This window comes from Scardinius erythrophthalmus (genome assembly GCF_964197995.2).
Source record: "Scardinius erythrophthalmus genome assembly, chromosome: 10".
Classification (NCBI taxonomy): Eukaryota; Metazoa; Chordata; class Actinopteri; order Cypriniformes; family Leuciscidae; genus Scardinius; species Scardinius erythrophthalmus.
The window spans coordinates 26,510,737-26,537,674 of record NC_138230.1 but is presented as its reverse complement, the minus strand read 5'-3'; the positions used below and the strand labels follow the sequence as shown (position 1 = coordinate 26,537,674).

General features: G+C 42.8%; 1 protein-coding gene across 1 annotated transcript; it reads right to left on the bottom strand.

The window, feature by feature from the left end:
- Nucleotides 1–11,895: 11,895 nt before the first annotated feature.
- On the bottom strand, nucleotides 11,896–25,178 carry serinc2 (serine incorporator 2). Its single transcript, XM_081375951.1, has 10 exons — nucleotides 25,078–25,178; nucleotides 24,485–24,646; nucleotides 23,667–23,854; nucleotides 23,382–23,461; nucleotides 22,579–22,716; nucleotides 21,839–22,008; nucleotides 21,567–21,657; nucleotides 16,207–16,357; nucleotides 14,083–14,295; nucleotides 11,896–12,660 (listed from the first exon to the last, which is right to left on the bottom strand). The coding sequence occupies exons 1-10, from the start codon at nucleotides 25,114–25,116 to the stop codon at nucleotides 12,522–12,524; spliced, it is 1,371 nt and encodes a 456-aa protein (XP_081232077.1). The 5' UTR covers nucleotides 25,117–25,178; the 3' UTR covers nucleotides 11,896–12,521.
- Between the last annotated feature and the right edge of the window lie 1,760 nt (nucleotides 25,179–26,938).

The window sequence follows — 26,938 nt, the reverse complement described above, 5'->3', positions numbered from 1 at the left end:
CAAATGCACATTCAATACAATTAAGCACACTCCTTTTTCACAAGAGACTAATCTGTGATGAGAATATTAAATAAAGGCTACAAAAAATGTAACAACAATCCATGATAATGTGGTGAATCTTACTATTTACATTTAATTTGTTGCATACTTTGGTCACATTTTAAATTACAGAAACATCTGTCTGTGTAACAATAATAACCTCATATTGCATTATATTATAATAATAGTGTAAGTGAAATTGTAAATGTTATCCAATTCCCAGTCAATTAGTTACTAGAATGGTTTGAGACTGTGTGTTCTTGTGGTATCATCAGCCACTTAGTACTTCCGACATCATTTTTCTCTGACTCCAAAGTTATTAGGCTACTTGCATGACATTTTATTAAACCACAACATGCATTTAAAAAAAAAAATCGGATTTACATCACAACTATGTCTCTGAACATCTCTCAAATACAAGAATACTCTTGTACAGCCCAGAAGTCTAGGTTTCTGGGTGATGATGGGTGATATCAGTTTTACAGTAGGTAAAATCTAAACCCCTTGATTTCATTTTTCAGTAATCTCATTTGCTCAAATTATTTTCATTTTATAATGTGCCTTTGGCTTATTCAGGCAGAGTATGGCTGGAAATGACAAAAAGGTGGACTATAATTAGGCCACATTAACATAAATCACATGAGCAAGAGACCGTCATCCCATCGACAGCGCGAGCGACGCGACAAAACTACAACGCTCCTTTAAGCGTATAGCCTACTGTTAGGGAGCTTTCACAGAGAACGTTCCATTTAGAACAACTAGACAGAGCGCTGTGTTTTCCAGACTAAATCGGAATTGTTAACATTACACCTCGTCTAAAAAACGACACGATAATGTCACAAAAACGCGACCTGGGTACAGAGATAAGTAAAAGCTCCTTTAGCATCGAAGCTTTTGTCGCGTTGCGATTAGGACGCTCGCCTCGAATTCTCGTGCAATAAAGAAAAGCAGAATCACTCTGTTTTCTTTAGGCTAATGTAGACTAAATGCTGCCCTACTGCGCGTATGTCTATGTTAACAAAGGCGATGAACAAACGACGCGATGGACTGCTAGATTGATAGACTAATCGTCATTATGAGGTGGCATTTCGCATCTTTCTAGGATTGACACGCACGCAATGACTGACCCCCGTTTAACCCAATCCCGCATTCTGTGATTATGCAACATTATTGATGATTTCATCGCGCTCTGGACAATGCCGGGAATTCTGTGTGCCTACAATACTCCAATCAGTCCGGCGTTTTAGCGACAAAACGGCATACTACAAAGATTAACGCGTTGACCAGGCGCTATACATTCAGTTGGCTATATTACATTGGCTTTAATCTGCATTTGCCCTTCATTATATATTTAATGCTTCAATTTCTCAGTGCTGAGAGTCTGGATTTCCTGATGACGCTATAAACTGCACTTGAAATCATAAACGGTAAGAAAAGAGCGATGATGTCATTTTACTTCAGTTCCACTATATTAACGTTTACTCCCGCTAACAAAGAGCTTGCATGTTAAAATGGCTATCAACAAGAGGGCAGCTGGGAAACACATGACTGTAGTCTTACCGAAGCCACTGAACATGCTTAGTGACCCCCTTTACACCACTGACAATGCAACATATACCCACCCTGTGCCTTGGCACCTAGATTGGTGTGCCCTACCTAATGAGCCCTACGGCTCATGTGACTTCACTGCAAAGACATTAGAATATAAATAATTGACGCACTGAACGTTTGCATTCGGCGTCGTTATAAAAGATCTGGCGAATAAAGCAAATTTACAGACCGCATGGGGCAGACTTGGGTTCTTCGGATGTAATGTTCTGTTACTGTACCCTGCAGGACAGATCTGTGTACACAATAAAGCTCAGTAAAGCAATGTCAGAAAAGACGTTTACCTGAAAGCGTGGCCGTTCCCTCACCATCTTTAATTCCACGATGACTCGGTCAACCGACTGCCTTGTAGCATTTAGGTCCGGAGAGGCAGGTCTGTTAGATGCTGGCACATGTCTTTCCTCTCGTCCAGGGCAGGCTGGCACAAGCAGAACTGCAATCTCGCGCAGAACACGCTGCTTCGATGAGCGCAAGCGCCGCGCGCCACGCTATCCCGCACGAGACCATTGAGCGGCTCGCGCCACGCCCCCTTCAATGAACTGTCAGCGGCAATGCACCCGCACGCTTGTCCCGACCCACTGCATGCGTTTACACTGAGTTTGTTTTCCATGCAGACCTACAGTTTCCCCAAAACACGTTAGGATTCTTAGATATCACTAAAATGTCTGAATGAAACGCAAGTGGCGTACAACTGCAACTCGAGCTTTAATCAGAACTTCACTTTTCTGAGCCAAACTGACTTTCAATCAACTTGGATAAATGAAGTCAGTTTTCCTAAATTTCACTAGTCTAGCAGAGCAGCCACATGTGTAGAGAGAACCACATTATCTATGAACAATTCATTCCCACTCAAGTTTAACAAACATGAATTAGGCTGCGCAATGCTTTTTAGATTCATTTTGAGCAGTAGGCTATGTGTTTTTTCAAAATTAATCGAACTTTTCTGTTCACAAGAATCATTTTAAATAAAACTGCCTTAATCATGATATGCTGTTTATTAGGCGTCATTGGTCTGTGTTTGAGAATTATAATTCAGACAAAAAATATTTTTTGTATTGTTATGGGCCCTTACTGTCTTTATGAGATTTTTATCAGAGGTCCTAGGCTAATTCTTATTTTCTCTAAAAAGTGTAAAATGCGATTACTGTTACATTGTCTGTCACATAATAACTAAAGTCTCGACCAGATCAAAAATCAAACGTGATTGAGGCTAATAAAATAGCCCCCTGTAAGCTCCCCTGCACTCTATGTTAGGCATGGCAAACTGCCCCCTTCATGTTTCTATTGCTCTCATTCGACAAACCTTTTACACCTCTGCTGAGTATGAGACCTAATCTTCATTGTTCCTTTATCATTATTCTTTTGTTTTTATTCAGTCATTATTAGTCTTTATTCTAGCAGTAGCCTACATGGCATGCCAATCCACATCACTTTGATCCCAATATACATTTATCCTAGCCTAGAAATCGTTTCGGTTACTCACGTAACCTCTGTTCTCTCTAGAAGAGGGAACGAGTATTGCGTAGTTGCTTACGCTACGGGAAAGCCTTTCTTTCTCGAGATACTGAAGCCAAAAATTATCCTTAATTTTTATAATCTTGTCAACGCAGTGCGGCAGCCTGCAGACCTAGGGCAAGCTAACTAGCGTGCCCATTGGCTGCCCTGCGGCAACTGCAGCAGCCTACCGCTGAGCCCTTGGCGTGACGTCACGACCAATGAGCGCGCTTGGCGCGCTTAATGCGTCACAGCCCGCGAAAAAGGGGTGTGGCTTAGCGTATATAAACAGGGCTCGGAGGCTGCTTCTCTGGTTTCTGTCGCATGAAGCGAAATGAGCTCGTGGCGCGAGCACGGCGGGCTACGCAATACTCGTTCCCTCTTCTAGAGAGAACAGAGGTTACGTGAGTAACCGAAACGTTCTCTTACGAGAGGTTCTCTCGTATTGCGTAGTTGCTTACGCTACGGGAACGCCCTTGTCAACGCCGTGCGCGCCCAGCATCCACTGAATGAGTCCCAGGGAGAGCCCGGGGAACGTGATAGCGGAGAGCCGGGCAGCCCGAAGAGGGCTAGCGCCGTACATAAGCACACACTAGGGGGTTAGGAGCGGCACGGCCGGTCCTAACTGACAATTCCCTGCATAGTGCAGCTCAACCAGTAGAGCTAAATCACACAACGTAGCCCGCGCACAGATAGTGGGCTGGCATACGCGAGACTTAGACTGATAAGACTTTCGCCTGCAAGGCGGGAACATCCAGGTTGTAAAACCTAACAAACGTGGAGGGGGAGGCCCAGCCTGCCGCTGCACAAATGTCATGAATGGGAATCCCGCTGGACCATGCCCACGACGAGGCCATGCCTCTAGTGGAATGAGCTCGAACGCCCAATGGGCACTGCAGGTCTTTAGACGCATAAGCAGCAGCAATAGCGTCCACTATCCATCTGGACAGGCTGTGTTTCGAGGCGGCGAGACCCTTGGTGCGCCCACCAAACGAAACAAAGAGCTGATCCGAGCGCCTGAAAGCGGCGGACCGTGAAATGTAGTTTCTCAACGCCCTGACCGGGCAGAGGAGATTACTATCGGCCTCGCTGCCGTGCGTCGGCAGGGCTGAGAGGGAAATGACCTGTGCTCTGAAGGGAGTGCCCAAAATTTTTGGAACGTACCCATGCCTCGGTCTGAGAATGACTTTGGAGTCATTAGGTCCGAACTCGAGGCACGCGGCGTTAACAGATAACGCGTGAAGGTCTCCCACTCGTTTGACTGACGACAGAGCTATCAGAAAAACGGTTTTGAGCGTGAGGTATTTCATATCCACAGTTTCCAAGGGTTCGAAGGGATGCGCTCTCAGGGCCTCCAAGACCAGAGAGAGATCCCACATAGGAACCGAGGGGGGTCGCGGGGGGTTCATCCTCCTGGCTCCCCTAAGGAAGCGGATGACGAGCTCGTTCCTTCCTAATGCGCGGCCCTGCTCAGAAACCGAGAGCGCTGAAATGGCCGCAACATAGACTTTGAGCGTGGAGGGGGACCTGCCCGCGTCCAGTAGCTCTTGAAGGAAACACAGTACTCGCGATACCCCACATGTCTGTGGATCGAGCCCCTTAGCAGTGCACCATGTGTTAAACACTGACCATTTCGACATGTAGAGCCGCCTCGTAGAGGGGGCTCTAGATTGTATGATCGTGTTCATGACCCCGTCTGGCAGATTAGCGTGTAATCGTTGAGGCTCCACGCATGCAGAGACCAGCGCTCTGGATGGGGATGCCATATCGATCCGCGTGCTTGAGAGAGAAGGTCTCTCCTCACCGGTATCGGCCAGGGGGCTGAGTCTGCCAGCTGTATTAGATCCGGGAACCAAGCTTGGTTCTCCCAGCATGGGGCTATGAGGAGCACTGAGTGGCGCGCTTCCCTGATTCTCTCGATGACCTGAGGCAGCAGAGAGACCGGGGGAAAAGCGTACAACGGGCCGCTGGGCCAGATCTGGGCCAGCGCGTCCTCGTTCTTCGAGATGAACTCTGGGCAGTGAGCGTTGTCTTTTGACGCAAAAAGGTCGACTTTCGCTTTGCCGAACCGTCGCCACAGTGACTGGACTGTTTGGGGGTGTAGAGACCACTCCCCAGGGGGAACGTTGTCCCTGGACAGTCTGTCGGGGCCCTCGTTCAGGTGGCCAGGCACATGCGCGGCTCTCAGCGAGCGCAGAGAGTGCCCCCCCACACGAGGAGGCGTTCCGCCAGGGTGCAGAGCATCTTTGATCTGACACCGCCCTGGTGATTCACGTAGGCCACTACCGATGTATTGTCCGTGCGGACTAGAACATGGTGACCGTGGAGGAATGGGAGGAAGTGTTTGAGCGCTTTCTCGACCGCGAGCATCTCTAGACAGTTTATGTGTAGGAGATTCTCCTGGTCTGACCAGCGGCCATAGACCGGTCTGCCTTCGAAGAGCGCTCCCCAACCTAGGTTGGAAGCGTCTGTCGAGACATTTTCCGGTGTGAAATCACTCCCATAGTCACTCCTGTGTGATACCATTCGGCTGCCAGCCAGGGCTGCAGGGCTGAAATGCATCCCTGATTCACTCTGACTCGCAAGCCGCCGGCCGCCCAGGCTCGGTGGGGCACGTGCATTTTCAGCCAGCGTTGGAGCGGGCGCATGCGCAGTAAACCCAGCTGGAGCACTGCTGCAGCTGAGGCCATATGCCCCAGGATACGCTGGAATGTCCTCAGCGGAACCCGGTTGCCTATTTGGAGGGATGCGGCGAGGAGGCGGATGCGGCGCGCGTGCTGCTCCGACAGTCTGGCCGTCATAGCCACCGAGTCCAGTTCTATTCCAAGAAAGGAAATTGACTGACGGGGTGATAGCGAGCTCTTGGTCCAGTTGACCGAGAGACCCAGCTCCTCCAGATGGCTGAGAAGCGCTGTTCTGTGAGACACAAGTTCCGTCTCTGACTGCGCTAGAATAAGCCAATCGTCCAGATAATTCAGTATTCGCATTCCCTGTTTCCTCAGGGGAGCGAGGGCCGTGTCCATGCATTTCGTAAATGTACGGGGTGCCAAAGACAGGCCGAACGGCAGGACTGTGTACTGATATACTCGACCCTCGAAGGCGAATCTCAAGAATGGCCTGTGACGGGGAGTTATCTGGATCTGAAAGTATGCGTCTTTTAGATCGAGAGAGATAAACCAGTCTCCTGGGCGAATCTGCGCGAGGATTTTTCTGGTTGTGATCATTTTGAACGGCCGTCTCATGAGGGCTTTGTTCAGATGTCTCAGATCTAAAATATGTCTGAACGCTCCGTCCTTCTTGGGCACGAGGAAGTAGCGGCTGTAAAAGCCCGACTCGCTCAAAGAAGGATGAACCTGTTCTATAGCCCCTTTGCGCAGCAGCTTCGCTATTTCTGCTTGAAGCAAGTGCGCAGCTTCTGAACTCACTCTCGTCTCCGTCTGTGCTGTATAGCGCGGAGGGCGACGAGCGAATTGAAGCGAATAGCCGTGTTTTATAGTTTTCAGCACCCATTCTGACGCGCCCTGAATCGCTTCCCATGCTTCCGCATGCATAGCTAGGGGTCGAATGGTCTCTGGGCTCAGTTCGCCGCGCTGCGCGGGATGGGGAGCCTGTATCAGAGAGAAAGGCGCGGCGCACGCGCCGCTGGTGCTCGAACACGGGGGCTGGTAAACAGTATTGGCCGACTGTACAGCGTTCAGTAGCTCGGTCCCATCGGATGGAGCGTGATTTGCTGTCAAACATCCCAGGCGCGAGAGTGGCGTGGGGATTATAATGTCTACAAGTGAGTGCGCGTGCTCGTGAGCGGGCGCAGGGTTTACACTTATGACACGGCCAGTGTTTGGGAGCTTTAGAGGGTCCGTGACCCAAGGTAACTGGCTGGCAGAGCGAGCAGCGGGTAGGTGTGAGCACAAGGTTGTGGGCACATTTCCTACATTTAATACTCGAGCGGCTTGCGACCGCTTCATGAGAGAGCGCTCTGTACGCGTTACCATGGGGACCCTGTTTGTGTGAAGCAGTGAGCACATGGGAGTGGGCACATTTTCTACACTTATAACACCCTCGGCTTGAGCCGCTGTTGCCCGGGGTAACTGAGTGGCAGAGCGAGTTACAGGTAGATGTGAGCACAGAGTTGTGGGCACATTTACTACACTTATTACTCGAGCGGCGTGTGACCGCTTTATGAGAGAGCGCTCTGAACGCGTTACCATGGGGACCGTGTTTGTGTGAAGCAGTGAGCACGTGGGAGTGGGCACATTTTCTACACTTACAACACCTTCGGCCGGAGCCGGAAAGCCCGAATTTACACTCTTTCTGAGATTTATTTGGGCCGCCGTAAAAACGGCGTTTGTGTGCAGGCGAGTGAGTGGTATTACTGGCTCGTTGGCTGCGGTGTAAGCTGCTGCAGTAGCCTGCACTGAGGGGACTGACAGAGCTGGGCGTTTTGATGGCGGTCCGGTCGCAGCGGGACTCAGCCATCTCTTCCTTCCTGCGGGTGCTGGGAGGACTTCGCGGGCTCAGACTTCAGCGTTATCTTGGGACGCGGACCCCGGGGGGGCGGCGGTCTGTGACGGCTGGTCGAGCGCGACCTAGGGCGGCCGCCCTGGCGTCGCTGCGAAGTGGTTGGTGGCCGAGACGAGCGCTGTGTGGAGCTGCGCGCAGGAGGCTGAGCTTGAGAGCGGCCTGCGGCTGGGCTCGAGCGGCGAGGCAGGAAGAGATTCATAGCCTGCGACGCCTTCTGCACTTCAGAGAAGCGGTCCACAATCCCGCTGACCGCAGGGCCGAAGAGGCCGGTGGGCGAGAGCGGGGCGTTGAGGAAAACAGCGCGTTCTGACTCACTCATATCCGCCAGCGTCAACCATAAGTGTCTGTCGATGACGGTGAGCGCGGCCATAGATCTGCCGATGGCTTGTGCAGCGGTCTTGGTAGCACGGAGCGAAAGGTCCGTCGCGCTGCGCAGATCTGTTAAGGCTGTATGATCCGAGCCCTTCTCGTCCAATTCGCGGAGGAGGTCGGCTTGCAGGATCTGAAGAACAGCCATCGAGTGCAGGGCAGAAGCAGCTTGGCCGGAGGCGGCGAATGCGCGGCCGGCGAGAGCTGATGTGGTCCTGCAGGCTTTAGACGGCAGGGCAGACTTTGAGCGCCATCTAGCAGACGGCGGGCAAAGGTGCGTTGCCACCGCTTCCTCAACGGAAGGGATGCCGGTATAGCCTTTCTCGGCGGCCCCGTCCACCTGGGAGAGAGCCGAGGAGACAGACGAGCGGAGTCTAGCGGAGAAGGGCGCGTTCCACGACTTCGATAGCTCCTGGTGGAGCTCAGGCAGGAAGGGTGCTGACCTAGAGGCTGGCGCTTGGCGGCGGCTAGGCAGAAAACACCCGTCGAGTCGGTTAGGCGCGGGCTCCTTGGGTGGGGACCAGTCCAATCCCAGTCGGTCGACCGCTTTGGTGAGGAGGCGGATAAGCTCCGCGTCGACACTGGAGCGGGACCTGCCAGACTCAGGAGTCGAGGAGGCGGAGCGGTGAGAGCCCGACCACTCCTCGCTGTCCGAAGCAAGCAGAGAGCAGCTGTCAGCGGCGTCATCTGCTTCATCCCCTGAAGCGACGGCAGTGCGGGCAGTAGCCGGCCGCTGCGCGTCGGTGAAGGGCGGGGGAGAAGGAGAAAGCGAGGCTCGCGGGAGGGGCTCCGGCGAGCGCTCAGCTATAACCACCGGCTCGGGAGGCCTTTGAGAGCGGCGTTTCTTCTTACGCGGCCCTGAAGAGGCAGCCGGGGAAGGTGGAGGATCGTCAAACATGGCGAGTCGAGCCCGCAGGGTCGACATCGGCAAGTCCTCACACTGTTCGCAGCCGCCCGAGGAGAGGGTATCAAAGCCGCCCGAGGAGAGGGTAAGTCTGCCCTGCCGTCTAAAGCCTGCGTGGTCGAAGCCCAGGCAGAGAGCGCAAACCACGTGGCGGTCTCCATCGCTGAGCGGGGCTCTGCACGAGCCACAGGATGAGCAAGGCATTTGCAACAACGCCTCGCGCTCTTTTAGATGCAAAAGTGTGTCGCGGGGCGAACACACAAACACATACAACACAGAGCAGTAAAGGATATGATCGCCGGATAGCGAAGCAGGCAGGGAAAGCTGAAGGCGGCGAAGGCGGCCGGCGTCCTCAGGCTGAGATCCTCGGCGTGCTGGTCGCTTGTTTCGACGGCGGCTTCCTCAGAGAGCAGCGATGCGAAGAGCTTCGCTGAAAAGACAGAAATCAGAGAAGCAGCCTCCGAGCCCTGTTTATATACGCTAAGCCACACCCCTTTTTCCCGGGCTGTGACGCATTAAGCGCGCCAAGCGCGCTCATTGGTCGTGACGTCACGCCAAGGGCTCAGCGGTAGGCTGCTGCAGTTGCCGCAGGGCAGCCAATGGGCACGCTAGTTAGCTTGCCCTAGGTCTGCAGGCTGCCGCACTGCGTTGACAAGATTATAAAAATTAAGGATAATTTTTGGCTTCAGTATCTCGAGAAAGAAAGGCTTTCCCGTAGCGTAAGCAACTACGCAATACGAGAGAACCTCTCGTAAGAGAACTAGACGCACCCTAGCGGCAGCAAAATGTATTTCGCAGCCAGGGTAGTCTAGCAACTCTCAATAAACCTTCTCGCTGCAAAAACCCAGATTGGGTCAGGCCAATCGCGGGGGCGGGCTTAACATACACGACAGAGTTGCGACGGTTACCTGGCTGCTGCTACTTGAAAACAAAGAATGGCGGCTGCTGATGGAGAACAACGGTCTTTCGAATCGGCTTTGGCCGTGACTCTGGAGGACTTGGAGTTAAGTTTTTCTTTGAGAAAAGAGCAAAGAACGGCACTTAAGTCATTCTTAAAAAAAGGAAGATGTGTTCGTAGTTTTGCCGGCCAGATATATGGCAAAAGTTGAATCTATCAACTAATCTCCGCTGTTGGGAAAACGCTCTGGTTGGTTGAAGCGCTGTCCTATTGCGTGCAGAGGGAATTTGAAAGACAGCCGTTTATCCCGCCCCTCGGATTGAGCCGTGACTATGGTGAGTTTCCAGACCTAACATCTTGATGTAGGTCTGGCTTGCCAGGCTACATTTATCCACCTATGAAAACAAAACATTTTCTTATGACCTTATGTGAATTCTTATGACAAAATATATCATGAAATATTACTGCACCTGTGCAGCTGTATTAGAGCTACAATTAGCATTACGCTACATAAGACAATTTCTTAATTAATACTATGCTTTTACTCAAAACCCACTTTAAACCACAATTGAGTGTTTGTAATAACCTCCAATTACGATCGAATGTGGATTTTAGTCATATAATGTTGTTGAAATATGTTATTTATATCCTTTTATACAATAAGCATCTAGTCGCTGCACCTGTTAGCATTTCACACAGGATGTACGCATCCTTAATTGTTCTGAAAATAACCCAAATCGTATGAAGATCACATACAAATCACATACATATCTTAAAGGAATAGTTCACTTCAAAATGAAAATTCTGTCATCATTTATTTTATATTTTGAAGAATGTCAGTAACAGTTGATGGACCCCATTGACTTCCATAATAGGAACAAAAATACTATGGAAGTCAATGGGATACATCAACTGTTTGGTTAGCGACATTCTTCTAAATATCTTTTTTTTGTGTTCAGCAGAATAAAGAAATTCATTCATAAATGTCATCATGACATTTTTCATTTTGAAGTGAACTAAACCTTTAACCGTGTCACATTTCACGTGTAGAATCGTTTCTCTGGGTTTGGAGGAACAGACAAGAGGATGAGTGATGGAAGTTCGTCATCGGAAGAGCATTTCATGCTGACTTTAAAAAAGATCCACTAAACAGCATTTCTAAAACATTTTTCAGAAGCTTTTTTGCCTCTTTCCTGGTGCACAATCCACACTGTAGGTCCTAAAATGAGCTCCAATGGCCAACACAATCAGACACCATTAGGAGCAATTACTGTTGTTGTTATGGAGCAGGTGTAAACCGTTGCTGTTTTTCCAGCTACAAAACCATGGCAGCCTCCCTACACACCACACTTGAGTCTCAGCGGCAGGGCAGCTGAACCTTTAATTACCCTGACAGCTAACACACATATCTAGTCAGTGCAATAGGGTCCCCAGCCAGTGCATCATCCTCTATATGAGTCAGTCCCTTAAGAGGGAGTTCGATATTGTGAAAAGACTGTTTTGGGCTTTCAGCTTCCCGTGCTGACATGATGGCAGCCACCTTACTCGAGCAGAAGCAGTCCCACTTTAGACTATGTTGTGGTGGTGTAGTTACTGGTTATATAACAGAATTAGTTTTGCCTACTGCTCCCTGGAGTGTGTGTATGCACCGCTGCGCTGACATAAAACCATCAGGAATAATGACAAGATAGACAGGGAGATACCCGCAGTGGGACAGCCGGCGGGTGGAAAGTGAGAGAGCACAATTAGTGAGGTCAGCGCAAAGTGAAAAGGATTCCACGGTGTAGCACCATCAGCCACGTCACACAACCAAGCGGTACACTTTAGGATCTCACTATTACATCACTAGCAAATTACATTCTTCAAGGATGGCGACACATATCGCAGCATTGCAGGGTTTGAACAGATGCAAGTTAAAAAATTAGATTTGTTTGCTTGTCATTGATCCAACTTTTTTTTTCTTTCTAAAATTATAATAAAAACACAAGTAACCATATACAGAGGGAATAACTTGCTGTATTACAGTAGCAGGCTTTGAATAAATGGATTAATGAACCATAACTTCTAGTGTACATTTTCTTTAATAATCAGTTTTATAAGAATGAATAAAGTACAAAAACAGAACTAGAATCTTTTTGGTCAGGAATGTCATCATAAAGCTTCGAAAGTGTAAATGGATATAGTTCTTTAGAAAAATGTTTCATCAAAATATTGACATGTATAAGGCGATCTTCATTTTCAACTGAACATTCATCTTTGATTTGATCAAACGTAGTGCAATTTGTCACAAAATTGGACCCAAGACAGATATAAAGAACAATAAAATATCCAGAAATGGATGTATAAAATAATGTGTGATGTCAGAATATGTGAATTGAAGTATACATAAATTCACAAAGAATTCTAGATCATTTTTAAAACAGAAAGAGTTATACATAAAAGTGACCTATTTAGTCTTTACCTAGATCGAAGCATCATTTATGACAGGTGTATTGTGGGTTAGGTTGAAGAGGTTTGATAAAGGTTTTTGATTATGTAACAACAAAAATGTAAATGAAAAGTGTCCTATAAAGGTGTGCATAATTCAAGGGCTCAAAACATCTTAAGAAACAAAAACTTCTGTAATTTACTAAGTGAACTCAGCATAAGGTAATATGTATAAGGCCACTTGTAGAATCGTATGGGCATTTAGCTGAAGTCTCGGTCGGCCAGGATTACCGGAGCCACAAGAGTCCAGAGGTACAGTGCCAGTCCCAGCCAACTCGAGCAGATCTTCACCCACACAGATGGCATAGTGGTTTTCATGGCTGCATAGTCGGTTTCAGGCCTGAGAAGGAAAGAGAAGATATTAACATGTACACAGAACTCAACTCAAAAACGGCATAATGTAAAGTGGGACAATTTGTTTGCAAAAGTAAAAAACCCAATTTATTTTCACCATACAAACATTACTGAGGATTGAAGACCTGTTTTGAAATGCCTATGGACAAAATGAAAGGGAAAATACTGGGCGATCACAGTTGTGCTGTTTTAGGATATTCTAGACCAGGCATATTCAAATGGCGGACCGCGAGACATAATGACAACTGTAGCATCATGTTACATTTTCTACAGTTTAAAGTGAGCAGCTCATCAAAACAACGGAGCGGTACACCGCACAAGTGCTCAGGGTCATTTATGGTGATGAGCTTTCGCCACTATTTCCTCTAATATTTTTGTCTAGAGCCAAACACGCTTCATTCAAGCCCTTTCCGTTCCATGCGCGTTGTTTCTCTCTCCCACTAAAGCACCACATTAAGAGCTGCAGATGACGTGGTTATTTTAACAACACAGTGTTGTTGTAGCAGAAACACAGCGAGCAGTAAAATAGATTGATTTTACTAGATAGAACTTTTGCTAAAACACTGCAGAAAACAATGCTGCAAATATAGTTATTTTTATCTGTCATACATACATATGACAAACCAGGATTGTGACAATTTCTTTTTTTCATCTACATTTAGCATTATTATTCAGCATGTTAAGAACATTTCATAATAAACAATGTTATAATTGGGAAAAATATTAGTAGATGGCAAGGAAAGACAACTTAAACTTTGAAATTTACTGGTCAACTTTGCTCTGCTCATGATAAGGGCATTTTGATTATGTACATTGTTTTTAGTAGATGCTTATTTTAAGCAAAATATAAAAAATGGCCCATACTTTAAAAATGAAAACCTTGAATCCACATACAATATTTTTCTGTCACATGGCCTTCTGCCTTTCATATGCATCTAAATGTAAAGATAATAATAGCTTGATAAAACACCTGATCTAACCTTTTAATCTTCATAGCTAATTGGACTCAACTGATGAAAGTTTTTTATATATATATATATAAAAAAAATACATATATATATATATATACACACACGACTAAGTTTAATATAACATCTGTTTAACTTATAACATGAAAGTAAGCTTAATAATATAACTTAGAATACACATTTTTCACTTTAACTAAAATTAGGGTGTTAATTTTACTTTTCAAAGGAGGTTACGCTGAGCACTATATATATATATATATATATATATATATATATATATATATATATAATTCTCAGATGCCACTGCTTTGGCCCTGAGGGCCCAATATCCTCATCTAATCATTGGAGACTATATAATAGTCTGGACCTCCGCTGGGAAGGAAATATAGAGACCGGACCTCTTGGAACTTTAACTGAATACCCCTGCTCTAGACACTCACTGATACCAGTTGGTCAAGGTCATCATGATGTAGAGGGAGGCAAGGAAGAGGGAGAAATGGAAAAACGAGTAGCTGTATGTGACGCTGTCCTCTTCGTTATCCACAGCTCGTCTCACGCCATCCTCAGAGACATGCTCATCAGTGCTCGCCAGCCCCTGAACTTCCTCTGTCTGCATGAGCTTGTTCACCTGGCTGTTGTTTGAGGAACGAATGCTAGAAAAAGAGAAGAAAACTTGTCAAATGTGGCTTAGTTAGAAATTTTACAAAAAATAAACAATTACAATTTAACATTTTTGGCGGATATACTGAACATTTAGGACATACTGAATATGATTTGATGATATATAGCGCCATTAAAAAGTTTGGGGTCAGAAAGATAATTTTTTTTTTATTAATACATTTTTAAAACAGATTTAAATGATTTCTGAAGTATCATGTGACTGAATTGCAGCTGAAAATTCAGACATAAACTATATTTTAAATTTTTAAATTTTGACTTTAAATTAAATAATATTTCACAATAATGTTGGACAAATAAATGCAGCCTTGTTGAGCATAAGAGACTTCTTTCAAACACATTTAAAAATCTTAAAGGAGTAGTTCACTCCAGAATTAAAATTTCCTGATAATTTACTCACCCCCGTCTTCCAAGATGTTCATGTCTTTCTTTCTTCAGTCGAAAAGAAACTAACGTTTTTGAGGAAAATATTCCAGGATTTTTCTCCATATAGTGGACTTCAACAGGAACCAATGGGTTAAAGGTCCAAATTGCAATTTCAATGAAGCTTCAAAGGGCTCTACACGATCCCAACTGAGGAATAAGGGTCTTATCTAGCGAAACAATCTGTCATTTTCTTTGAACAGTCATACTTTTTAACCACACATGCTCGTCTTGCACTAGCTCTGCAAAGTGCATCCACGACTTCACCTCTTACATAATCATGCTGGAAAGGTCACGCGTGTAGCAGAAATACTGACCCAGTGTTAAAGCGAACGTGCAAAGACTAGGTCAAATGCCCTTTACAAAAAAAGGTAAAACAACGTTAAATGATTTTAGAGAAAATTAAATGGAGTTTTTCACCAATGTCACACGTGACCTTTCCAACGTGATTACATAATGCATGAAGTTGTGGATGGGCATCGCAGAGCTAGTGCACACCAATCGTTTCGCTAGATAAGACACTTATTCCTCGGCTTGGATCGTGTAGAGCCCTTTGAAGCTTCATTGAAACTGCAATTTGGACCTTCAACCCGTTGGTCCCCATTGAAGTCCACTATATGGAGAAAAATCCTGGAATGTTTTCCTCAAAAATCTTAATTTCTTTTTGACTGAAGAAAGAAAGACATGAACATCCTGGATGACATGGGGGTCAGTAAATGATCAGGACATTTTAAAGGGATAGTTCACCCAAAAATGAAAATGCTATCCTCATTTACTCACTTTCATGTTGTTCCAAACCTGTATGACTTTCTTTCTTCTGCTGAACACAAAAGAAGATATTTTGAAGAAAGTTGGTAACCAACGATTGATGGACCCCACTGACTTCCATAGTAGGAAAAAAAAATACTATGGAAGTCAATGGGGACCAGCAACTGTTTACTTACCAGCCTTCTTTAAAATATCTTCTTTTGTGTTCAGTAGAAGAAAGAAAGTCATACAGGTTTGGAACAACATGAGGGTGAGTAAATGATGACAGCATTTTCATTTTTGGGTGAACTATCCCTTTAATTCTGGATTGAACTAATCCTTTTATGACCGCAGACTTTACGCAGGAATGTAAAATAAACAAATATCATGAATATAGCAATTATTTCAATGTGCTTTTCATTTGGACATTGTATTTCCTACAAATCCTGTCAGTAGACAAGTAATGAGCATGAGGGCATTAAGGTAAAATGTTTTTCATCCTTTGATTATAATTTATTTGTAATTGTTTTTAAGCCATTTCGAAGCAAATTCTACAATACATTTATTTATTTGAATACAATCAAAAGGATAAAAAAAATATTGAAATATTTTATATTAGATATACTGCTCAGCATCACTGGTTTTCATTTAACTAATGATATTAAATAGTCCTTGTCTGTTGTTAGCAGTGGTAAGGATGATGGTTATAAACTCACCTGGCATACAGTGTGCACAGGAGGAAGATGACCAAACCCACAATGCTCTGAGCATCCCACCACTGTGTATGGATACCGGGGGCACTGGTGGGAGTGGGTGCTGTTGGCCCGCCATTGACTAGACTCAACAGACTGGGGTTGCACTTACGATCTGTGCACAGAGAGAAAAAAAGATGTGTCATACATGTTAATTTATGAGGAAACAACAGCATACAGTAATACTCTAAAATAGATACTGATCCTGTTATTCATTTTACACATGCTAACTGGCTATAATGCAATTATTCTGAGTTAATGATTGAGGGCCAATAATTGGGACAATTTTCATACTGTTCTCCACAGTAAAAATGCTCCTTTAAAATTTAATTGCATTAAATCATATTACATTTGGCCTGGAGGTTGCTGAGGTATGTTATTTTTTCCATTCAAGCAGCTCCATGTGTTTATGTCTTATTTCCCAGCATTCACTTATGTAAACAAACAACTGGCGCCTGGAATTTTCCGATGTCTTTCCAAGAATTCCTTTGTTCTGGTATAGCGTCTATAAGCAAGTGATTTCTATATTTTGTAATGGAATCATGTAGTGTGAGAAAACAATTATTAAGAGACCATCAGACAATGATATAAACTACTGGTCAAAGTTTGAGGCCAGTAACTTTTTGAAATTATTGCTTTCATTCAGCAAGGAAGCATTTATTAGATCAAAACTGTTATAATGTTACAATAGATTTCTTTTTTTTTTTCTTTTTTTTTAAATGCAGTTCTTTTGAACTTCAAGAAACAAGGAATCCTAAAAAATAATGTTTTACAGTTTACACCTTATTAGAATGATTTCAAGGATCATGTGAAATGGAAGACTGGAGTAATGATGCTGAAAAATCAGCTTTGTCTCCAGACAAATAAATACAATTTTAAAAATATATAAAAATAGAAAACAGTTTTTTGAAATCGTAATAGTATTTCACAATAATACTGTTTTTACTGTATTTTTGATCAAATAAATGCAGCCTTGATGATTAAGAGACCTCTTTCAAAAAAATCTAACCAATCCCAAACTTTTGAATGGAAATGTACATAAAATTAGTTTCTGCAAACAATCACTGAAATCGGTGTTGTGAAAAATTTGGGTGCAATTTGTCACTTGTCTCTGATATGGCCTATTAGACTCTCTCTCTTTGCTTGTCATTCATTTTGCACATTTTGGAGGGTGAGGTTTTAAAGAGAGGGTGTGTGGTTGAACTCTAATAGAGTTTCTGAACTATATAGTCCAAAAGAGTTTCTAAATGGTTTAGCTCCCCAGTACTTGAGCGAGCTCTTAACGCATTATAGTCCTTCACGTCTATTGCAATCTCAAAATTTCAGCCAGTTGATAATACCTAGAATATCAAAATCAACTGCTGGCGGTAGATCCTTTTCCTATTTAGCACCAAAACTTTGGAACAGTCTTCCTAACATTGTCCGGGAAGCAGACACACTCAATCAGTTTAAATCTAGACTAAAAACGCATCTCTTTGACCTAGCATACACAACACATTATAGACTTCTATAATTCAATGTTGTAACTGGGAACACTTCCCATAAATCCTGATGTACTTGTTACAACACAAGAAGAATGGCGTCTACGCTAATATTAGTCTCTCCGTTTATCCCGAGGTTTACTGCAGTCCACCGGATCCAGGCCGTACCCAGATCTGATGAAGGACCTGCACCTTGACACGACGACAGCGCAGTCCTGAAGTATCAACTAGTCTCTCTCCTCTGTGAAAGCCTCCTTCCCTTCCCTTTATCTCTGTACAGACAAAACCTGGTTGAGATAATTCCAGTTTCATGTGGCTAAGCGGAAGTGATAAAAATTTAGTATTATAAATTTTAAGGCCAGACAAGTAGTTTCTTGAGGGTTGGTTTGTGAAGGACTACACATCTGCGTACATATATATTCAAACGCGCATACCTATAGACTGAACATGTTATACGCATGTGCACGCCATCAGCGTTCTCATAGGTTCGCGTTTTTAAAATTTGCGCAGAGAGAACTTAAGGCTTTTCTGTTAGAACGGGGTTGTGTTAAATTAATAACTGATGTTCGTTGTGACGGAAGTGAATCAATCAAAACTAACTTTAGCTGGACAATAACTTTATTCTAGAGCTGCTGTAAAGCCAAAACAATCTCTGTTACTTTAATTTCCTATTGTCACTGTAAAGCTGCTTTGAAACAATCTATATTGTTAAAACTGCGGTGACTTGACTTGAAGTTAACAGGAGGTATAAATTATCAAAACAGCAGAAATATATTACGAAAATATATACAAAATATATTAGACAAGCGAGTTGTCTGCTTCTCTCTTCCACATTGCTTCCTGTCCACTCTATCCGTTTAAGTCATGGATGGATTACTATTTCCGGGGCCAAGCCTTCAATCGTTTCAAGTGAGATTCAGCTGTTTATTAGAACTATTTATTCATATTACACATTTAAGGTAAGCTTTTATAAACTCACAGTGTAGGCTACATTACAATCTCTGGACTTATGGCAACCCAGACACCATTATTTTAACAATACATGAAATATGAATCACTGCTTGGCCATCTGGTATTTCGGAATGGAGATAAAGTTTAGGAGCATGATTTTTCTGTAGTTTACTGCAGAGAGTGAGAGATTATTAGTACCATATGTTGTTTGGTTTTGGCATCTGATAGAGCGTTTGAACCCGGAAACGGTGGCACGTGACGTCAGACTTAAGTTCAAGTATTTTTATTGTAATTTCTCTCCCTATAGGGTGGGGGTGGCGGGGGGAATGGCAGTGGTCAGCCAGTGCTGTTAAGTAACCTGATCGCCTGGGGAGAAAAGCTGTTCTTCGGTCTCGTGGTCCGTGCTCGGACATTTCTGAATCTTCTTCCAGATGGCAGTGGGCAGAACAATTCAGCAGAGGGATGGGTGCTGTCCTTTACAATTCTGGTTGCTCTCTTAATGCACCGGACTTTGTATATATCCTCCATAGATGAAGTCTGGACACAATGATTTTCTACGAAAACTTTACCACCCTCTGTAGGGCCCGCTTGTCAGTGGAAGAACAGCTGCCAAACCAGACTGTGATGTTATTGGTCAAGATGCTCTCCACTACACATCTGTAAAAGTTTATGTTTGTAAAAAAAATTCTTACTCGTGCCAGCCTTCTCAGGAAGTGTAGACGTTATTGGGCCTTCTTTACCAGGAAAGTGGTGTTCTGGTTCCAGGAGAAATCATTAGTTATGTGAACCCCCAGGAACTTTCCAACGCCGCTCCATTAATGTGCAGTGGAGGGTAAAGAGCAGATTTCCTGAAGTCTACAATCACTTCTTTCGTCTCGTTGAAGTTAAGCGACATATTGTTTTCTGTGCACCACAGCTCAAGGTCTCTTACCTCCTCTCTGTACTCTGTCTCGTTATGTGAGATTAGGCCCACCACTGTTGTATCGTCAGCGAACTTGATGTGATTGTTCTGATGCTGAGCAATACAGTCATGGGTGAGTAGTGTGAACAGTAATAATGGACTGGGAACACAGTCCTGAAGGGCTCCGGTGTTCAGAGTGAGAGAGTGTGATGTATTCTCGTGGATCCTTACTACCCGAGTTCTGTTAAAGTGAGGAAGTCCAGAACCCAGTTGCAGAGTGTGGCGTTAAGTCAGAGTGTGAAGAGTTTACTGATTAGTGTCTGTGGCAAAGTAGTATTAACTGCTGAACTGAAATCGATGAAAAGCATTCTGTTTTAGATGTGAAAGAGCCAGGTGGATGACATATGATATGGCATCTGCAGTAGAGCGATTGTGTCAGTAAGCAAACTGTAAGGGGTCCAGTGTGGGTGGGATGATGGTCTCGATGCAAGTTCAAGGCACTTCATGATGATTGATGCGAGTGCCACAGGCCGATAGTCATTGAAGCAGGTTATTGTTGATTTTTTTGGTACAGGAATGAAGATGGAAGTTTTGAGGCATGCTGGAACCACAGACTGTGTTAGCGAGATGTTAAAGGTGTCTGTAAGGACATCTGTCAGCCGGTGCGAGCATACTTAGGAATCCCATCTGGGCCAGTAGCCTTGCGTTGGTTCACTCTCTCTAGAGTCCTTTTTACCCCAGCTGTTGTAAGGAACAGCACCTGCATTTGGATTCCTCAAAACGAGCAAAATAATTGTTCAATGCATGAGGCAAAAAGGATCATTAACAGAAGCATTGTTGTAGTTTTTGCTCTTGTAGTCGGTAAGGTCCTTTAGCCCTTTCTACATTCGCCGGGGGTCATTAATCTCCAGGTGATCCTGGATCCTGTGGGAGTATGTGGCCTGGGCTCTTTTTATTCCAGCAGTGAGTTTGTTCCTTGCTTCCTTCAATGCTGCTTTGTCACCTTCCCTGAAAGCAGCATCTCATAGTTTGAGGAGCGAGCAGACATCTGCATAAAGGTTTCTGGTTTGGGGGATCTGTTATTTTCCTGGAGGGAGCAACATCATCTACACATTTGCTGATGTAACGTGTAACAGATGAAGCATATTCTTCAATATCTTATCACACCATCAGATGTGGCAGCCTCTTTGAACACATACCAATTGGTGCAAAAAACAAAACAGTGCTCCAGAGCTGATATGGCTCCCTCTGGCCATCTTCTGATGACTCTGGTTTCTCCTGTTTCTAAAGTGGTTGATAAGAGGGCACTAGCATAACAGAAGAATGGTCAGAACTACCACGGTGGGGGCGGGGGAAGGCTCTGTAAGCACCCTGTGCATTTGTGTACACATGGTCTAAAATGTTGTCTACTCTCGTGGGAACAGTATAAACAGTAGACACTGATAAAATTTAGGTAGGACTTTCTTAGTCGGTTTGGTTAAAGTCACCTGCTATCATAAAAAGCCGTCGGGGTGTTTTGTGAGTAACCTGCTGACCGAGTCAGAGTTAAATATATTGTCAGACTCAGTATCAAAATATATTGTCCAGACACTATCCAAATAAAGGTGAAAAACAAACAAAAAATGTGGATAGATGCTGAACATTATAGCTACTGTATTTAAACATAATTTACTTTTAACTTATGTAACCACCCTAGATCGTTGTTCTAGAACGTTTAAACAAAACCTGATTTTTTGGATATGATTTACTCTGATTTCACTTTTTTTAATGTAACTCCCCTCAATGTCAAATTCTTAATTTATCAACTTTTTATTGTACATGTAAACACCAGACAGTGTTTTTCTGAAACTTTCTTTTAAAGAGAAGGGTCAACATACAGTAGAAACTAAATTAGTAATTCAATCCAAACATCTATTAAAATCAACAAAAGTGAAACAGCATTAAAGAGGTTAATGTTGGTATGGACATACCAACCTGGTTGTGAGACTTACTGGGGTTGTTGCTCATAGCAGACCATGTGAGATACATGGTGTAGAGAGAGATGACAGACGGCTGGAGCAGGCCAGAACTCGGCTGAGATTCCTGTAACACATATACAATGCAAATGTTCACATTTTGATTCTACACACTCCCACAAAACCCAAAACACCCCAAAGCAGAACAGCTTTAGCCTTTTGAGCGTAGTCTTGGCACTGCATAAGAGTGACAGAGAAAAACAAGAAAACAAATGAGCACAAATGGATCAAATGAGTGTGGGAATGACCTGCACTTTTGGAAGGATGGCCACCACAGACACAATGATACAAAAGATGAGGTTGAGGCTGATGAAGACTTTGTGCTCTGTGCAGTCATCTGGCTGTGTGTAGAATACATAGAACAAAACCACAGCAGCGAAGGCACAGATATAGTGCACCAATGTGAAAGAGAGCAGGGCTGTGGAGAAAACACACATCTGTCAATATTCACATTTACGGGGATCTCCGAAGCGGAAGTCGTCATAGTTGGCTAAACTTCAATAGTGGCGAACGGAAACTACAACAAATCTAATTTTTGTATTCTCATTTACTCAAATAGCCAAAGGCAAACTATGGTGCCATTTCCATGACTTTACAAAAGAGCAAATAAAAAAAAGGTAGTGAGACTTATTACATTGGTTATAATAAAGAAAGATGCCAAATTAGCCGTCACTCCCTTAGCCGTTGTATTATAAACACTCATGTTGCAGCGTTAACTAGTTCTCTGCAATTTAATGTCGAAGTAATATAACACAAACTATAGTGCTATAAAAAAAAAAAAAAAAAACCTTCCTAGATTTACGATGTTAGTAATTGTGGAATTGCATCATCATAGTCTGTGGAAAAAAGTCTATTGCTTCTCAATGCTGCAGCTGGTTAGGACAGAATAGATTTTAATGCTTGTGACTCTATCGTTTCACATGCTTTCAGCTTTTACCGTCATCAGTTTTAAAGCTTAGTCATGGGGAAACAATGTTGCTGAACATACCTGCAAACCAGCATTTACGGTTCCCGTCCTCTGCGTTCTCCACCCACTTTTGATTCCAGGTGTGAGCAAAATCCACCAGCAGAATGAGCTGAATCAGAATGAAGATGAAGGACCCAACCACACCAAAGTAGTACCACACTGCAATGGACAACATTTAGGTTTTACATCCATTCCTTTTGACCCAATGAACTGGCATGACTGTCCAGCTGAAGTGACTTATTTTATAGAGACTGCACTCACAAAGAGCAATTCTTTTTTAAAATAAATGATTTACAGCAAAGCATAACTAGAAGACTTTTAAAGAAGACTTTTAGTAAAGGGGTCATTAATTGAGAAATCAAATTTTTTGACCTATAAGAGGTCATTGTACTAAAAATATATCCTGTAAGTTTCAGAAATCAAAACGTACTTGTTAGTCCAATAACAGCTTTTATTGAAACCAAGCCAAATTGACTTGTTTTGGATTTTGTCTCATTATAACGTAAAAGTGCAACGACAGACTGCCCCTGCAGAAGACCAACACCTACTACATTATTGCCTCTTTAGCCCCGCCCACCGATTCGCGCATGGGAACTATGAGTACTGAAAAAAACCTACGTAGCAGTGATACCAATAAAGTGATTTATCTTTAATAGAATAGCAGCACAAAGATCACACTGGCCATTTACCATAACTTGTAATGAGTGGAAAAATATTTGTGAAAATTACCATAACAAAAAATATATTAAAAACAGCAACAACCTTTTTTTTTCATGTAATTACTGAACTATAGTCTTTATTTTCTTATTTATCAGCTTACTTACCCGTGTTGAATGCTCCATCTGGAATGAAGAAAGCTCCCACAGTAAGAGCGACCAGAATCAAGAACTTGAAGAACCAGAAACTAAAAAAGTGTCACATTGGCATGAGTCATTATGTAAGGCTTCCTAGACAGAAACTATTGTGCAAAAAGGAATTTCACATATATCAAAAAAATAAAAAATAACCCAGCTTTCAACAGTAGAGGGCAACACTTGTTAGTGAAAATATTTGAGTTGGTAAAGATTTTATGAGAATGCCAGCTGGAACAGCAAACAGTAAAAATATACCCGTTTTGAATTGAAGCTCGTGGATCCTTGCTGCTTCTCACACGGATCATGATGATGGAGAAGAAGAAGAAGAAACAGGCCATGGCAAAGCACATCCTGTAGACCGACTTATAGCCAACAATGATCTCACAGTTCACCTTCCCTTCAATCCCTGGTATAGAAGAGCCTCCTTCACAAAAACCAGGAATCTGTTGATAAATTCACCAAAAAAGAAAAACATCTGCTGTTTTACACAGTGATCAAAGAATGCATTTTGATCACATCAAGAATGTGTTTTAACATCTTACTAACATAATGTGGGTGTTTATACATTCCTCATTTCAAAAGTTAATGAACAGAACAAAACATTTTACATTTAAGATAATGATTATGTATAACCCACAAAATTGTATAAAGTAGCCTAATACTGCAAACAGAATGTCTCAGCTGCCTCTCGTAAGCTTGCTGTGTGTTCATAAAGTTACTAAAGCATATCACAAATGAGAGAAGGCAAACAAACCAGCCAAAGAACGGTTTATGTAAAAAAAATAAAAATATGAAAATATGATTAACTTTCTTTTAATAAACATGAACATATAAACATACAGATTTGTGTTTATTCCTGAGCTCAAATGAAGAAATCTTCAAATATTGCCCTTTACTAAAAACTATTTCTGGCACTGGTCTATATGTTTTCATTGTTTTTGTTTTTTAGGACTGGAATGCAGAGAGAGGAAGCGGGATCATTGGGACAGATTCAAACTTGGATCCTCATGAGCACACCAGCTATGCTGTGAGCCCATGCACTACCTGCAGAACGACACAAGCAGTATGCGTACCTTCTTTAGCTGTGTCTCCATGCCTGGCAGGATCATGATGATGGACACTATAGTGCCCAGCAGCAGAAAAAAGGAGAAGGCCAGGCGGGTCACAGTGGAGTTGTATGTAGAAGGGCAACATCCTGATAAAAGACATGGCGCAGAGCCGCAGAGACAGGACGCCTACAGGACAAGAACACTCACTCAAGTTCAACACAGCAAATACACTCATTTCCCTGTCATACAAGGGGAACAACCTACTATATCAACTAACGTTATATGAGTAGCTTGGGTCTGTATGTTAAACAATTATATTAAACTGCACTGATAAAATGGAAATGTTAAGTCTGAAAAGGAAAGTGTAAAATCGAATGTGGGCGAAAAACTCGTGAGGGAAAGTTAAACATGGTTTATAAAGTTTTGAGATAACATAAAGATATGGCTATACAGTCATTTATTAATGTTTTCTAAAACACCTTATAGTTTATACGTAACGTTAACGTTAAACAAACAAGGAACAGTTGCTGTCTTTACGTTACCCGTTGAAGTTTGACAACATAAAGTGAGGGGGAAAAAGTAGGCTAAGCCATTTTAAAACAATATTTTGGACTTACGCAGCTCGCCAGCGAACACAAGGCCATACACGCACCCATTATGACGGAGAAAACACCAAGACTAAAGCAAAAACACGGAAGTCAATCTTTCCTCCTCATTCTGGTTACTAATAAATAACTCAAAAAGTGAGCAATGATTGGCTGGGAGACTCATCGCAAAACTATTGGACCAATCAGACGACGGTACAGAAAAATCGCTGAAGTAACAAACCAATCAGATGTAACTTAGCGTAGTAACTTGTGGGCATAGCGGTGGTTGTGTTTGTATTTTGCAAAGACCCTTCACTTTGCATGCGTCTGATATCCACATCTCAATTTTTAGAATTGCATTACATATTTATGTTTTTGATTAAAGCAACCTATGAGATCAGTTAAAGTCTCTGTCTTACGATGCACTCTAGATGGCGCAAAATCCCATAATATGGATTGTGATGCAAAGGTTTTGTGATTTTGAAACTAAATTGTGGAAGATATCTATTATCTAAATTGTGGAAGTTTTTTTTTTCCTCGTGGTGACTCTCCCTGTATTCCAAATGGCATAATGTTATGTATTTTAAAAATAATGCTTCTTTTATTGTGAATACGTTTTTTAATTTAAATTACTTAATTAATGATTTAAGTAATACACTAGACTACACTAATACACTACACTACACTAGACATTTTTGTTGTAGAAATCCGTTTTGAAAGTTCAAAACACTGTTAATTACAATTAAGAAATATTGTTAAAAAAAAGGTACAAAGACTTGACTTGGACTTGGCCTTTATGGACTTGTGAACATGTCTGGTATTAATCATTTTTATAATTAACTGTATGTTTTGTCATATCAAATGAGATGTTTGCTCATTATGTATTTACACTAGTTGAGGAGTTCAGAGAGAGATGGCCTGCCGCCTGGTAAACCATTTAATAGCAACTGTCGATATTAATTATTATTTCTAAAGATTTAGAACATTTTAGTAATACTTGTAGCAGTAAAACTTTGTGGTGATTCAAATTACAATTTTTTTAGACAGATCTCCATGGAGTTTTCGTGTATCTGTAACGTCAACCTCCTGTGGAAGTTCTACATATCCCTTGAAAAGTACACAATACCTCTCCTAAAACTCTACAGGAAGAATGAATGCATTTAGAGAAGAAATCAGGACTTTTGAACAAGCTGGATGAACAGGTAGGCTACACTTTTAAGATCCTTTAATATATTCAAAACACTGCAGTATTAACAGCTTTCTGAATAAAACCATTAATGCAAGTTGTTTCTATATAATTACATTTGTTGTCCAATTCAATGTTATTGTGTTGCAAGATTAATCACATGGAAATTATCACTCTAAGAAAACCCATTACTAAGCCATTTTTTTTTACTTTAGTTAACCCTGAAATGATGTGTATAATATGTGTAAATTATATCATGTGTTCTAAACCATTATGACTTCCTTTCTCCTGCAGAACACAAAAGGAGAAATTTGCAAATTTCAGTAATTTACGTACAGTGACATTTGAAGTGTTTTCAAGGACTTTTAGCATTCATTCAAAATGGTGTCTCAAGACATGCAGGAACCAGTGGCGTTTTGCAGTATTTCAGAGGTTAAGCAATAACCAGTTGTTTTTTATTCAGCCATGAGAATCTACTTTGATTGAACACATATAGAGAGGAAAATAGTCAGTAAAGAACTTAATAAAATAAGTTATCAATATCATAAACTTCATAATGACATCAGTCTGTTTTTCATTCAGTTGTGTCAATTGGGAAACAGTGCATGTTTTGTTGACAAATTTTATGATTTTACATCTTTTTTGATGCCACTGTATGTAAAAGAGCAATCTGTACATTCTTTAAAAAAATCTTTGTTATGGACC